The 15,334-nt window shown below is 30.7% G+C and overlaps 1 protein-coding gene across 2 annotated transcripts; it reads left to right on the forward strand.

The window, feature by feature from the left end:
• Positions 1 to 6,638: 6,638 nt before the first annotated feature.
• Positions 6,639 to 13,584, forward strand: LOC114423351 (probable sucrose-phosphate synthase 3). Of its 2 annotated transcripts, XM_028390079.1 has the most exons (12): positions 6,639 to 7,491; positions 8,259 to 8,497; positions 9,035 to 9,098; positions 9,200 to 9,892; positions 10,182 to 10,316; positions 10,399 to 10,530; positions 10,611 to 10,787; positions 10,878 to 10,931; positions 11,035 to 11,097; positions 11,280 to 12,200; positions 12,293 to 12,420; positions 13,089 to 13,584. In XM_028390079.1, the coding sequence occupies exons 1-12, from the start codon at positions 7,213 to 7,215 to the stop codon at positions 13,369 to 13,371; spliced, it is 3,168 nt and encodes a 1,055-aa protein (XP_028245880.1). In that variant the 5' UTR covers positions 6,639 to 7,212; the 3' UTR covers positions 13,372 to 13,584. The 2 variants fall into 2 exon arrangements, with proteins under 2 accessions (XP_028245880.1, XP_028245881.1); XM_028390080.1 differs by lacking the exons at positions 6,639 to 7,491; positions 8,259 to 8,497 and adding an exon at positions 8,767 to 8,862.
• The last annotated feature ends 1,750 nt before the right edge of the window (positions 13,585 to 15,334 follow it).

Consider the following 15,334-nt stretch of genomic DNA (forward strand, 5'->3'; position numbering starts at 1 on the left):
AAAATAAAGTAATATTTTTTTAAAATAAATTCAACTAAGGACGTACTTAAACAATTATGTTAAAAAAAATTGTTACTCGAAGGTACGCACCTAAATCTTCTAGGTTAGTTATAATTCCTCCATTAAACAATAGATTTGGAATATTTAAAGATCTTATTCTATCTGCCAGACAAAAGAGAGGAAAAAAAAATCTTATTTCATCCCATCTTCAACTACGCGGTTGTCGTCCAAAAACAAAAGTAATTAAAATCAACAATAGTACGTGACACATTCAGAATTAGATTTAATTATAATATATTAAATTTATATTTGTAATAAATAAAAAACCACTTAATATACCACTTAAATATTATATAAATGTAATTAGATTTAATTTAATTACCTACGTTTGCTTATATATTTTGAATAGCAGTATGTTTTTTAATTATCTTTTAGCATGCACCTAAATAAACATCTCTAGTAATCATCCAATGATGACATTGGTTCTAATTATTAATCACTTTGGTTAATGATCATTTTGTTTTCATTAACTATAACAATCCTTTATAATTAAGGATCATTAATTATGAAGTATATATGGCTATTTTGTTTTCATTAAAATTCTGCTTTTGTTATAATAGATCGTGTGTGCTTTTATTTATTTTGGAAAAGTAATTATTTATTAATTTCTCTATTAAGTTAAAAATATAATTTTTTTCTAAAAAATATTCCTAAAAAGCTTGTTATTTAACTGTCATTAGAATTTTTATTTTTATTTTTTGACTGCAACTATCATTAGAACTTATGAAGTTAATTTTCTTTATCTGATTAATAACGTCGCATTCAGAAGAGGTTCCTTTATTTCTAAACTCACATAAAGATGCACTGAATTTGCCTTTCTCTATGTGGTTTCTTTTAAAGTCTAAGTTCACATGAAAGACCCCTGTTTGCTAGTTTTCTTTTCACTCCTGATCTCATTTTCTTTTGAGTTTTGAGATTCTTTTCTCTTTCGTTTTCAGTATCATCAATCCCGAATCAAATATTGCGCAAGAGCTGGACTTCATTCATTTTTTGCCAATAAAGAAACAAAAAGATTTGAAGAGGGATGGGTATATATATTCCCTTCAAATTCTTCACCAAACTTTTACCACTAGATGATAAAAAAAAAAAAAAGTTATAACTCAATGATATATAATTACTAAATTATTACTTTCATTCTGGCAGTGTATAAATCTCATATTTTTAGAAAAGTGGATTTTGAAATAAAGTTTTTAGAATTAATTAAATAATTAATTAAAATTAAATATTTTAAAAATTTTATCTAATAAGTTTTTTAGATTGTAAAACTATTTTTATTATATATTATAATATTCAAATTTTCAAAATATTTTAATCAATAATAAAGTCAATAAGATATATTAATTGATATGAAGAAATTGTTGATTTTAAGTAAAATTCTATTAATTTTAATTTTAAAAACTTTTCGTTGAAATAAAGTTTTTTAAAATTGTTAATATTATTTTATAAGTAATATATATTCTTTCAAAACAATTCGTTATAACTTTTTCTACTTCAATTTTGTGTAAAGCAAGGTTTTAAATTATATGAATCTAGCTTTACTTCTTTCAATTTTTGTATTGATTTAAATTTTCATAAATTCTAAAATAATCTTTGATACTAATAAGTGATGACATGGTATGTAAATAATCTTGTCAAATGCACTAACGATTATTATGAGGCAACATAACTATTTTGCATGTCACTAGATAACAATACAATTTTTTTAAATTAAAGGAGTTGCTAAAATTGGATAATATTATATTTATAAGAACTTACAGACATATTTAAGTATTTAACTTTTATATGGCTTACTAAACACATCCTAAATGAAAAACATAATCAATGTAATAACAATGTTTTAAATATTATAATAATTATAATTTAATCAAATGCGTCCAGTATGTTTTTAAAGATAATTAAGACGGCTTAATAACATCTTAAATTTCACACAACTAATTTGGTGGGTGCAACTCACTTGTTGGGTTTGTGGGGGGATTCTTTCATTTCCATAGAATACTTTGTGGAAATATTTTAGGTTCCGTTGAAGTATAAAAAGCTTTAATTAATTATCATGATTAAAAAAAACATCTTACAACTATTTTAAACAACAGATTATTTCAAATCCAATTACCAAAAAGACTGAGTTTTCAATCAATTTCAATTAAAATAGGATTGTTATTACATATAGATATATAAACACTGGTGTAAATCTTCTATGATGATTTTGAACATTTTTTTAAGGTTACTATCTAAAAAGTATTTGATTTTTTACTACGATCATTTATAAATTGTCTTAAAAAAATTATCATTCTAAATCTAAATCGATTCTTAAGTAAAAATTATCTTAAAATGTCATTCTTCTAAAACGGTTTTTAGTTAAAAACCGTCTTAAAATATTATCATTCTAAGACGATTTTTATCTAAAAACTATTTTTAAATATTATCATTTTAAGATAATTTTTCAAAGAATCATCTTAAAATATATTTTTTAAAATTAAAATATATTTAAAATTCTTAGGCGATTTTTCAAATAATCGTCTCAAAATATTTTTTAATATATATAGAGAGAGAATTTTAAGACGGCTTTTTTTAAAAAAAAAAATCATCTTAAAATGTTTTTTTTAAATTAAAAATTTCATATACATTTCTTGTCATCAATCTCATATTTATATGCCTAGCTAACCACATGCTATTTCAATTTCATTTATTTTGAAATAATAATAATAATAATAATAATAATAAAGTTATTTTAAAAATCTGTAACGTTTCTGTAGGCTATATACTACACATATATGTGAGAAAAGAGATCTCAAATTACCTTTTAAGTTTCAAAATAATTTATTCCCAAAAAGGACAAATTGGCAAGTAATCTCTTTGGCCCGTTTTGGAGAAGGACAAGAATATAAGAGGTAAGGAAAACCTAAAAATTAAAAAGAAGACAAAAATTGAAAGAATTCTGAAATTTATCCTTACCATGAGGTGCAAATTAAAAACATATGAGCCTCAAAATGAGCAACGAAACCCCAAATTAATGATGACACAAACTTGAGTATGCCAATTCCCATACTGTTGGGTCATCTTTGGCGTCTGATGTAATGTGTTGTTGATATCACTTAAATTGAACTAATTAATTTAATAACAAGTGCAAATATAGCGAATATTTCTGGGTCAAATAGACAATCTAGTTTAGAAGGTTTCAAAATGTTTAAGAAAAATATGACAAGAGACAATGTATGGTTGATGGTGGCAACTTGTAGGATGGGGTCCCACGTGTCAAAACGTTCGCATCAAGTCCCCTCAAAGAGATCAACATATGGGCATTTTTAATCATTCAACTCACCATTACATGCTTGATGGTGAGTGCTAACTAGGTGATGATCCATTAATAACTCTCCATTTTTTTATATCCCTGAAATTAAAATTTACGAATAATATATATATATATATATATATATATATATATATATATATATATATGGGGAAAATGGCGAAAAGTTAAACTTATTAAAGTATGTGTGTGAAATAAGATCACACTTTAAAACTTGCAACAAATTAATTCATTTTGTATGCACTATGCAAACTCTTGTTTAAAAGGGAGACAGGCTGTGATAGTAAATTTAACTTTAGTATCAAAAAACGTGTTTTGAACTAATAATGTAAAACCTATTCTTCAACAAATTTAAATACAATTAAGTTGAATATATCTAGTTTAGATATTACATGCGAGTTAATTTGAGTTTTCAATTGTTCTAAAAACAAAAAATTAAGCACATTACCTCAAACGATTTTTGTATATATTATTTTTTACTCCATCTGTCTCATGATATTAACCGTCCTGCAAAATAATTATTATTTTATTTTTTTTCAATATAATATTAATTATATTTTTATACTTCTATTTCTTATAATAATGTTAATGATGTGAGTAACAAAAAACTCAAAATAAATTAATGATGATATAATTAATTTTGTAAAATTTATATTATTTTTTATCTTTTTATTATGTTTTATTAGTTGGTATGAAACAATCTAAGACGGTAGTTATAATAGGATAAGAGAAGTAGATTATAAAATTAGAGTTTCGTCTCTTATTTTAATCTTTAATATCAGTTTTTATTATGTGAATTAAAACTCTAATTTTCAGAAGAAGAAAAAGTATCACTAATTTTATATAGAAAATAATACTAAAGACGTCTAAAATAAAATACTACTATGAAACAATTTTGTCAAAAATACTGTACTAAAGTTTTGTCCTTTTAATGAATTATATTCAACCCAATCTTACTAATCGGCCAGGTCAAAGTATCATTTTATCTTTAAATGAAATATATTTAATTTTTTAACTATAATAATTTGAGGTTGAACACATCTAAACCTCAAAAAGAAAATCACAAAATAATAATTATCTCTCACTTTTATATATATATATATATATATATATATATGACTCGTCAATATAAGATCAATATAACTTATAAGTAATGAGAAAAATTATAACTAATTTAAATTATGAAAGTGATTTACTATTTTCATAAACTCTTATTAATATATTTTAATAAATTTTGTTAATAAATAATATTTTTTATTCTAATAAATTTTATGATTAAAATATATAAAAAAATATATATTAAATAATCATTCAATTAGACTGTTTATTCCAAAACACTGTTAAAGGTGAACTTTCAATATAGATGAATGCGACTAAACCTATAAATATGTCAAAGTCAAAAAAGTGGCGCCTCAGCATAACTGCATCGAGGAACTTCCAAACATGACAACATTTAAGTGGTTGAGAAAGATTGTGTAGGTCCAACTTGTAAACTATGGCTTCATACTAAAAAATATTTTTTTTTTCATGTTATGAATATAAAATTTCAATTAAATTTTGCGAAATTTTTTTTATTGATTATCTATAGTAGAAGATTTATTATATTAATCATTTTTTTTATTAATAAGACTTAAATCCAAAAGTTAGATTTAATCTGGGATAACTTTTAATTTTAAAAATCTAGTTTTTTTTTTATTTTTTAGTTTAAAAAGTAAATTCATTTTAAAAGTTTTATATTGTAAGTGTATAACTTGTGTGTAACTCTATTAAATAAAGTTAATTTAGTTAGTTGACAATTGTCATTCTGTTACAACTCTAGTCTGTAAAATCTATTCTGCCAAATAAACAGATCCCTTTTTCTCTTCTATCATTTCTACGTGATATACAGAGCTTCTCGATCTTCTATCATGGCTTTCGTCGATAATGATGTTTCGATCAACAGGATTCTTACGCCAACAAAAAATAAAAATGAAGGAAATTAAATGCTTTAATTTGAGTTCAACCTTTTCGTCGTTCTCTTTAGGCAAAATTCTTGCATCAAATTACGGATAAACAATCCTAATATGGTACAAGAGTTTATCCTAAATTTATTAAATAGACTACTAATTATTTTATCTAGGTATTAAACTCAAAAGTACTTGACATAAGAGAATGTATAGAAAAAAATTTAAGTCTCACATTAAATAGACTCAAGAAAATATAAGCCAAAGATAATCTTTACCCTACAAGTTAGTTTTTGGGATGGAATTAATGTTTTATCTCTATTTGTTTTGTTTTTATTAATTAGTTTAAGAATGTTAACTTTATATTTTGATTTCATGATTATTTAGTAGTAATTTATCCCATCTTTTTTGTAGATAGAGAGAAGTATCTAGGAGAGCAAGCTTCAAATACTGAAGCTCTAAAAGGATCAGCTTGAATAGTGAAAATTCGAGAAGAATAAAAGATATTTGATCAAGCTAGAATTCATGGCCGAACTAGTCTATACTCAAAATAAAAATGTCATCTTTTGTATTTTTAGGCTTCACTTGCAAATATATTATGATTTTCCTCTCTTTTTGTGAAATAATTTTGTATCAATTGTAGCTTTTGTGTTGTTATATTGAGGGAGAAAGAGTTCTAAGGGTTCATGTATTCTTCATCCATTTATCACATTTTCATGTGTGAATTTGAGCTATTCACCTACATAAGTGATTGATTTCTATTGTTTTAAGGGATAAGAGTAGTTAATTATACACTCTAATGTATTTTAGATATGATATAATATATATTTTGCATATTTATATTTAATGTTAGTATTTTATATCTTTCTTGATACTTATTATGGATTGATTAATCATGACACGATTTTTGAGATTTAGCAAATATTTTTATTATCTTGAACTAAATAAAATATCTATAAGACTTAATGTCTAATAAAACTGAATTTTTTTAGTAAGTTTATAATCACAAAGCTTAAAGCTAGTATTTTAAATAATTGACTAAAATTATTAAGTAAGTATAACTCAATTAATTGACTAAAATATATATTATGAATCTTTATATCATATTCAATTCTTATAATAAAAAATAAAAAAAACTAACTAGCCTAGAAACTAGTATTTCAGTTCCATGACAATGCATCCTAGAGAAGACCCAAATTCTCTCTCTCCATCTCTCTATCTTTTCTTCATAGTCTACACGTGTGTATCTCCATGGCCCACCATTCCTTGCCACGTGTCAATCCCACCTTTGCCATCTCCTTCTCCTCCACCCCTTCCTCTGTTCTCACCATCATCTCTCTCCCTCACACACGTTCCCATCCCTTCTCGTAATTCTCCCAAATAACGCTATCTTTTCTTTGATTTTGAACCCTTCTTCGTCAATCCCAACACCACTCCTTTTCCTCGTTCTCTTCATGCAGCAACAACACAACACAACACACACACACACACGCACACTATCTTTTCATCCAAATCAATAACACAAAGCAAACCAAACTCATCATCACTTCACATAACAGTTACAGAAAAAACACAACAAAACACCCCTTTGAACCATTAAACCATATCATAACACATAACGCAGTTTCCATGTTTTTCTTCATTTCTCATGCTTCCTTAATATTCAAGAAACCTTGATGGACTTGAACACTGTGTTATATATTGTTGTTTCAAGGAAAACTATATTATTTTTCTTTCTTCTTTCTTTCATCTACGTATCTTTCTTTCTTCGGAGACAATCCTGTTCGAGACACTTTTCCAGATAAATTCTACATTGTTTAGAACACATACAAAGAAACCCCCCACTTGCTATTTTCTTTCATTGTTATCATTTTCTTGGGAAAAAACAGTGAGTAAGTCGTGATGGCTGGGAATGAATGGATTAATGGGTACCTGGAGGCTATACTTTCAACTGGGGCCTCAACCATTGAAGAGCAAAAGCCTGCACCTGTGACTCTAAAAGATGGGGGGCATTTCAACCCCACAAAGTACTTTGTGGAAGAGGTGGTGGCAAGTGTTGATGAGTCTGATCTGTACCGCACATGGATCAAGGTGGTTGCCACCAGGAACACCAGGGAGAGGAGTTCAAGGTTGGAGAACATGTGCTGGCGCATTTGGCATCTTACACGCAAGAAGAAACAGGTTCTTCTTTTTTCTTTCTTTCTTTCTTTAAGTTAGTTTGGTTGAAGAATGAATGGAAAAGAATTCATTTGTAATTATATATGATTTGTAAACTAAATGAATTTTGAGGTTGATATGATTTGGAAGAAGTTTCATGAAGGAATCCATTTTTTAAATCCAATGATGTGCTTTGTTTTTGAGATTCTAACTTTCATGGCATGATTGAATCATTGCTGATATAAAATCAAATGCATGATATCAGTCTGCATAGGAAGAAGTGTTTGTTTTTATCTTGACTGATATTTTGATATTTTTAAAGGATGTTTTTTAATTTCTCTTTGTGATTTGATTGATTCTTCTTTCTTTCTTTCTTTTTCTTTTTTCTATTAAGGGGGGATTGGTGTGACTGAAGCTAGGATAACCTGTTATTCTCAGATACTATTGAATAGATTTCAAGTAATTTCAATTGAAAGAAGACCATTTAGTCATATGTATATATAAGTGTACACTGTACATTAAAGTTAACATTGCCCATTTGTTTGGAGATTCAGTCCAATATATTTATTTTAGCTTTGTCACCATTGTGAAAATTACCAATGGTTATTGTTTTTTGTTTTGAAATTCAAGACAGAGAAGGGAATTTTCTTGCTAGGATAGAATACACTGTTTATTTAAGTGTTCAATTCGCTATGCTTGGCCCTTCCTATGAAAAATTTGTGGGAACTATCATTTGGCATGGAGTTACTTATGTAAGACTATTATATGCTACACTTGTGTGGCTTGTGTAGTTGGAATGGGAGGAAGTCCAGAGGGTAACAAGCCGAAGATTGGAGCGAGAACAAGGACGCAGAGAGGCAACAGAGGACATGTCTGAAGACTTATCAGAAGGAGAAAAAGGTGATAGTGTTGTGGAGATGGTGCAAAGTGATACCCCCCCAACAAAGAAACATTTCCAACGCCAGACTTCTAACTTGGAAGTATGGTCTGATGACAAAAAGGAAAAGAAGCTCTACATTGTCCTCTTAAGGTATACTATCCACACTCCTAGAGTTGTTTTGAATTGGCATTTGTGCTAATAAAATTATCTAGACGAATTTCTCAGGTAGTGTCACTGTGTCAAGGAATAATCATTGATCACAGTGGCAGATAAAATCATATTTATTCCCTTTATGATCAGCAAAATAACTTACCAAAATAATGTTACTGCTTAATTCTGATGATAGAAATGGGAGTCAATGAGTCAGTGTCAGTTCTTAAGCCCCTATGGCTGTCATGAAACAATCATAATTGCATTTTTTTTGCCCTTCAATTTGTTTCCTGGTTTTGCATAATGGGATGAGTTGGGGGCTATCTGATAAATACAAGGGAGGAAAATTGGACTTGCATTGCCAGGTATTTACTATCAAGAAATTAGAAACGACATGTTTCCTACGAAATTTAAAGCATTTGTGTTTTCGAAGTAGTTTCATTTTTTTAAACACACTAGTGAAATGCTTCAGGAACTATACTCTAGAAACATGTTTAAATGTTATGATTGCTATAACCGTTCCCTTTTATTCCACAGTTTGCATGGATTGGTTCGAGGAGAAAACATGGAGCTTGGTCGAGATTCTGATACTGGTGGACAGGTACTTGACATTCTTGCACGCATAAATCACAAACTTACAATATAATATATTTTTTCCTTCCTTTTAAATGGTGATTAATGCTAGAAACAATGCATTTCCAGATTAAATATGTGGTAGAACTTGCTCGTGCACTTGCCAAAATGCCTGGAGTATATAGGGTGGATCTGTTTACACGCCAAATCTCATCACCTGAAATTGACTGGAGCTATGGAGAGCCTACAGAAATGCTAACTCCGGGTGATGATGATGATGATAACCTTGGGGAGAGCAGTGGTGCATATATCATAAGAATACCCTTCGGTCCACGCAATAAATACCTCCGGAAAGAACTTCTTTGGCCTTATATTCAAGAATTTGTGGATGGAGCATTAGCTCACATTCTCAATATGTCAAAAGTATTGAGTGAACAAGTTGGTGGGGGCCAACCTGTCTGGCCATATGTAATTCATGGACATTATGCTGATGCTGGAGATAGTGCTGCTATTCTTTCTGGTGCTTTAAATGTACCAATGGTTCTGACAGGTCATTCCCTTGGAAGAAACAAGCTTGAACAACTTATCAAGCAGGGACGCCAATCCAAAGAGGATATCAATTCGACTTATAAGATGATGAGGAGGATTGAGGCAGAAGAACTTTCTCTGGATGCAGCAGAACTTGTTATCACTAGTACAAGACAAGAAATTGATGAGCAGTGGGGACTTTATGATGGATTTGATGTCAAGCTTGAGAAAGTATTGCGTGCTCGTGCTAGGCGTGGTGTCAACTGTCATGGTCGGTACATGCCAAGGATGGCGGTAATATGTTAACTGATTTTGAAAATTTGAAGGAGAGTGAATGTTTAAATTGAAGTTACAATATTTTAGCCACACAACTCCACTGCATAAAATTCTCTGCCAATTAATCTTTTGCTTAAAAACTTAGGCAAAACTTCATTTGGAAATGACAACCACCAATAGAGTTCTTACTTCTTAACTGGATGAGTATGTTGGTTACTTTGTTATTTTTTGTAGGCTCATTGCATCACCTAAATAGATTATTTGTTTAATGACTTGGTGAATTACTAATTGTTCGAACTTCCTGCAGGTTATCCCTCCTGGTATGGACTTTAGCAATGTTGTTCGTCAAGAAGATGGCCCTGAAATTGATGGAGAGCTTGCTCAGCTTACTGCTAGTGTTGAAGGATTTTCACCAAAAGCAATGCCTTCAATTTGGTTAGACGTGAGCAAATGATAATCCAATCTGTCTACAAATATGACTCATTAATTATTATTGCCGGCTTTGTACTTACAATTCAGTGCAGGTAATGCGTTTCTTTAGAAATCCTCACAAGCCAGTGATCTTGGCCTTATCAAGGCCAGATCCAAAGAAGAACTTAACCACTCTGTTAAAAGCCTTTGGAGAAAGCCGCCCCTTAAGAGAACTTGCTAATCTTGTAAGTTGACTTAATTCAGCTTTTCTATCAGTAGAAACTATTGTTAAGTGCTTGTAGAAGACTAATGTGTTTTCAAACAGACTCTCATAATGGGAAATAGGGATGACATAGATGAGATGTCTTCTGGGAATGCTAGTGTGCTCACAACAGTGTTGAAAATGATTGATAAGTATGATCTATATGGCCAAGTGGCATACCCTAAACATCACAAGCAATCCGATGTTCCGGAGATATACCGATATGCTGCAAGAACAAAGGTATAATCAAGTTTAGTAGTTTACTTTACATATAGAAATAATTTACATTTTAACAATTATGAACAGCTAATAATTTAAATTTTGTCTCAGGGTGTTTTCATCAATCCTGCTTTAGTGGAACCTTTTGGTCTTACTTTAATTGAGGTAGGACTCAACTAACTAGCTACTTTGGTCATAAGTTTTTATTTTAATGTTACAACTTACAATGATCCCTTTTTTATCTCTAAACATGTAAAAACTCATGCAGGCAGCAGCACATGGGCTTCCAATGGTGGCAACTAAAAATGGGGGACCGGTGGACATTCATCGGGTAAAATGAATTTATATTAGTTACATGGTCCATCCTACATGTTTCAGTGTGAAGAATTTTTTTCTCAGATAGAACTGGAAAACATAAAATTCACATTTAAATGAAACAAATTCTTGCCTAAAAGGTTGTTGTAGACTCCAAACCTTGCGATCACTGACCAATGTCTCCTTTTGATATGTTAGGCCCTGAACAATGGTTTGCTTGTGGATCCTCATGATCAGAAAGCAATTACTGATGCATTGATCAAGTTGTTGTCAGAAAAAAACCTGTGGCATGATTGCAGGAAAAATGGTTGGAAGAACATACACCTTTTCTCGTGGCCCGAGCACTGCCGTACTTATTTGACTAGGGTGGCTGCCTGCAGGATGAGGCATCCACAATGGCAAACCAACACTCCAGGGAATGATATAGCTGATGAAGAGTCTTTCAATGACTCACTAAAGGATGTTCAGGACATGTCCCTTAGGCTCTCAATTGATGCTGACTTAGCAGGTTTAAGTTCTGGACCCGACATGCAAGACCAAGTGAAGCGTCTCCTAAGCAGGATGAAGAAGCCAGATTCTGGTGGTTCAAATGACACTGATGGTGGGAATAAGATGCCTGACAATGTAACTGGGAAATATCCTCTACTGTGGAGAAGACGTCGGTTGATTGTTATCGCACTAGATTTATATGACAACAATGGAGCTCCTGATAAGAAGATGATCCAAATAGTGCAAAGGATCATTAAAGCTTCTCAACTAGACCCTCAAAATGCAAGAGTTTCAGGATTTGCTTTGTCAACAGCTATGCCAATAAGAGAAACCATAGAGTTCCTCAAATCAGGCAACATTCAAGTAAATGATTTTGATGTTTTGATTTGCAGTAGTGGTAGTGAAGTTTACTATCCTGGTACTTACACGGAAGATGGAAAGCTTTTGCCTGATCCGGATTATGAAGCGCATATTGACTATCGTTGGGGTTGTGAAGGTCTTAAGAAAACCATTTGGAATCTTATGAATACTGCTGAAGGTGAAGACAAAAAATCTTCCAGCCCCATTGTGGAAGATTCGAAATCTAGCAATGCTCATTGCATCTCATACAAAATAAAGGATCTCAGTAAGGTACATGAAATTCACTTCTGTATTTGCTTATCAGAAGTAGTCAAGGAAACCGGTTTGATTGATTGAAATGATCCTTCTATTGTCTTTCTCAGGCAAAGAGAGTTGATGACTTGAGACAGAAGCTTCGGATGCGAGGCCTACGTTGTCATCCTATGTACTGCAGGGGATCATCTAGTATGCAGGTTATTCCACTCCTTGCATCTAGAGCACAGGCACTCAGGTAATAATTCATAATAAGAAGTAAAGTCAATTTTGCAATGACTCATCACTTAACACCTTCAGATTGAAGGCTCTGATGCTATTATACAGGCTAAGAGAGTTTATAGAAATCTATTTCTAGGTTCTGTTTGAATAAACTTTTCCATAAACATTTATATAAGAAAAAGAAAAGGTAAAATGAATTGAGTTTTTCCCATAATCAACTTATCACCTCAACTTTTGGAGAATTAGATGGGAGAACTTGTTAAAGTGCTTAAGTTGGTTTTAACTTATAGGAGAAATTTAATTTATTTTACCTTCGTATTTTCTTATTTTATAAGTGCTTACAGAAAATTTATCCAAAAAGTACCGTAATTCTTTAAAATGAGGAGCTATAAGAATAGTTAAAGTGAGCCTAGAGGGAAAAAAACATTATAATCCAATTATTTGTCTCATAAACCAGTTTGTATGTTGTTCTCTCAAAGCCATTGAAAATCTGTGTAAACAATAGTTTTTTTTTATATTATAGGAAATGAAATTCTTACTCTAAAACTACAGTTCCACATCTTTAATGTGAAGGATTTGGCCAGTGCAGTGTTCGTGTTCATGCCTTACTCAAAATGCTGTCTTATAATTGCAAAAAAAATGCTTAATATTTTGTTGTTGACTGTTTACTATTTAATTACTTAGGTATCTCTTTGTCCGTTGGGGACTGAATGTTGCAAACATGTATGTCTTTCTTGGAGAAACTGGGGACACTGATTATGAAGAGTTGATTTCTGGAACTCACAAGACCATAATATTGAAGGATGTTGTGTCTAATGGTTCAGAAGGAATACTTAGAGGTCCAGGAAGCTACCATAGAGAGGATGTTGTACCCAATGAGAGTCCTCTTGTTGCAAGCATTAGTGAAACAACTGAGGACAAGATTGCCAATACTTTGAAGGAACTATCAAAATCCGGGGCAATGTGAAGTGCTAAACTACTAGGTCAATTCTTCTTTCTTTCTTTTTTTTTCTTTCTAAAATAGTATTAATCCGTTTACCTTTACAAATCACAAATTGAAAAATGATGTAATTGTATGCTATTGTGAAGCATAGAATCTAGCAAAAACTATATATGGCTTATTTTGTCACAAAATGCTTTTTGATTTTAGGACTTGTATAGAAAATTTCTCTTTGAAGTACAGGTGCAGGGAAGCTGATGAGTAATCATGAAACCTTGTTTCTCTTTTTACATTAAAGCAATGGGGATTTTGCAAGGTTTAGTGTAATGGAAGAAATTTTGATGAACATGGGAATTAGGATATGAACCTTCAAGAGGAAGCCAATTAAAATAAATTTTTCTGATGATGGCAGCTAAAAGAACTACGCAAAAAATCTTGGCAGCTAATAACTGATTAGGTTCCAAGTAAGGAATAACCAGTGACGTCAACTAAAGGATGCAACTTTGTGTGTGTATATATATCTCGTTACTTTTCTTGTTTGAGAAGGGTCCAAATAGGTCTCAGATAAAGGTAGTTACGTGAAAGAAATGTATGAGTGTAAATTTGGATAACATAAACCCACACAATATGTTTATTATGCTTTAATAAATAATCTTTTTGGTTTAAAAAAACTAAAATTTTAAGAATCTAGTTACATTTTTTTTAATTGACTTAGATATATGATTTTTTTTTGTTAATATTTTTTTATAATAAATTTTAGTATTGAAATAATATTCTTGTTTAATTAATCTGTGAAATAAATCTATACAACACCTTTTAAAAATATCTTATACAAGAATGAATTTCCGGAATAAATTTTAATATCCCATCCCTTTTACCAATCCTTAGCTAGCTGTGAGCGGCCTTTCGAAAAACCAGTACCATTGAAAAACATTGATGGTTGCAAGTTCTATCATTCATGATCAGACTTCATATAATTCAAGGTTTAAACATGCATCTAAAAAAAAAACTCTGATAATGCATTTTCTTATAACTTTTTTTCTAACGGTCGCTGTATTCCATCTTCGTGATTTAAACGATATAAAAAAACAGTGACCAAATATATAGGTAGAATCCGAGGATATCACTATAAAGGCCTTGGGCACCTGTAACAACCGTTACTTAGTTTTTTTTAAAATAAATAAATAAATAAGATTAGGTTATTAGAAGTTTTACCATGTAAAGGAACTTTAATCCTGAGCAGTTTTGTAAAAAAACATTTTTGTTCTTTTTTCTTTTACTCTCAAGAATCCTAACAAAGCAAACCGAGGAGAAACTCTAGACAACAACAAAAATGTCATTATTGCTAACAGAGAACGACTACGTCGAGATAAGAGATGAGTTAGTCATCTTTGGGGATTAGAATGAACATGTGTAGGGATCCATAGAAAATCAATTTTTGAGTTATTTTGGGTTGTTTTATGAAATATAATTTTGTTCTTGTGTTTTAAATTGTGGATTGACAGACCAATTGGTATCCTGATGCAAAAATGAAATTGACGTGTTCATGTGTTGAGTAGGAATCCTAAAAAAATTGTTCTTGTTTTTGAATTACTATTTTTTCACAGAATGTAAAGCATCAACATACTCCCAATAAGACGGATCACACTTTGTTGATCTTTAATGTTTTGTCATCGATTTCTTCTGAGCATCTTTTGTTTTCACCTTTTCTGGAAGATGACACAGAGTTTAGATCAAGGTAGAAAAATTCCTAAAGTTTACTCTTTAGAGTAAGTTTGCCACAAACATCAAGCTCTTCAAGCCACTTGGATATGATTTTCATCTCTTTGGTTATGCTGACTTCGGGATTAGATAACCCTTGGTCTAAAAAACTTAGCCTCCATCAAAACATATGAATTGTGTCAAGTGGTATGATACCAACAACATATCTAGATAGCTCACATGCACATAGAAGATCGTGAGTAGTTCTAATGATACATCCACAACGAGA

The sequence above is a fragment of the Glycine soja genome, chromosome 8 (genome assembly GCF_004193775.1).
Source record: "Glycine soja cultivar W05 chromosome 8, ASM419377v2, whole genome shotgun sequence".
NCBI lineage: Eukaryota > Viridiplantae > Streptophyta > Magnoliopsida > Fabales > Fabaceae > Glycine > Glycine soja.

Bases quoted from the DNA above. Each gene is read 5' to 3' on its own strand.
- LOC114423351 (XM_028390079.1), top strand. From the start codon at position 7,213: ATGGCTGGGAATGAATGGATTAATGGGTACCTGGAGGCTATACTTTCA. The intron at 10,788-10,877 runs GTATAATCAAGT...ATTTTGTCTCAG, and splicing joins GATATGCTGCAAGAACAAAG to GGTGTTTTCATCAATCCTGC. The intron at 12,201-12,292 runs GTACATGAAATT...TGTCTTTCTCAG, and splicing joins AAATAAAGGATCTCAGTAAG to GCAAAGAGAGTTGATGACTT.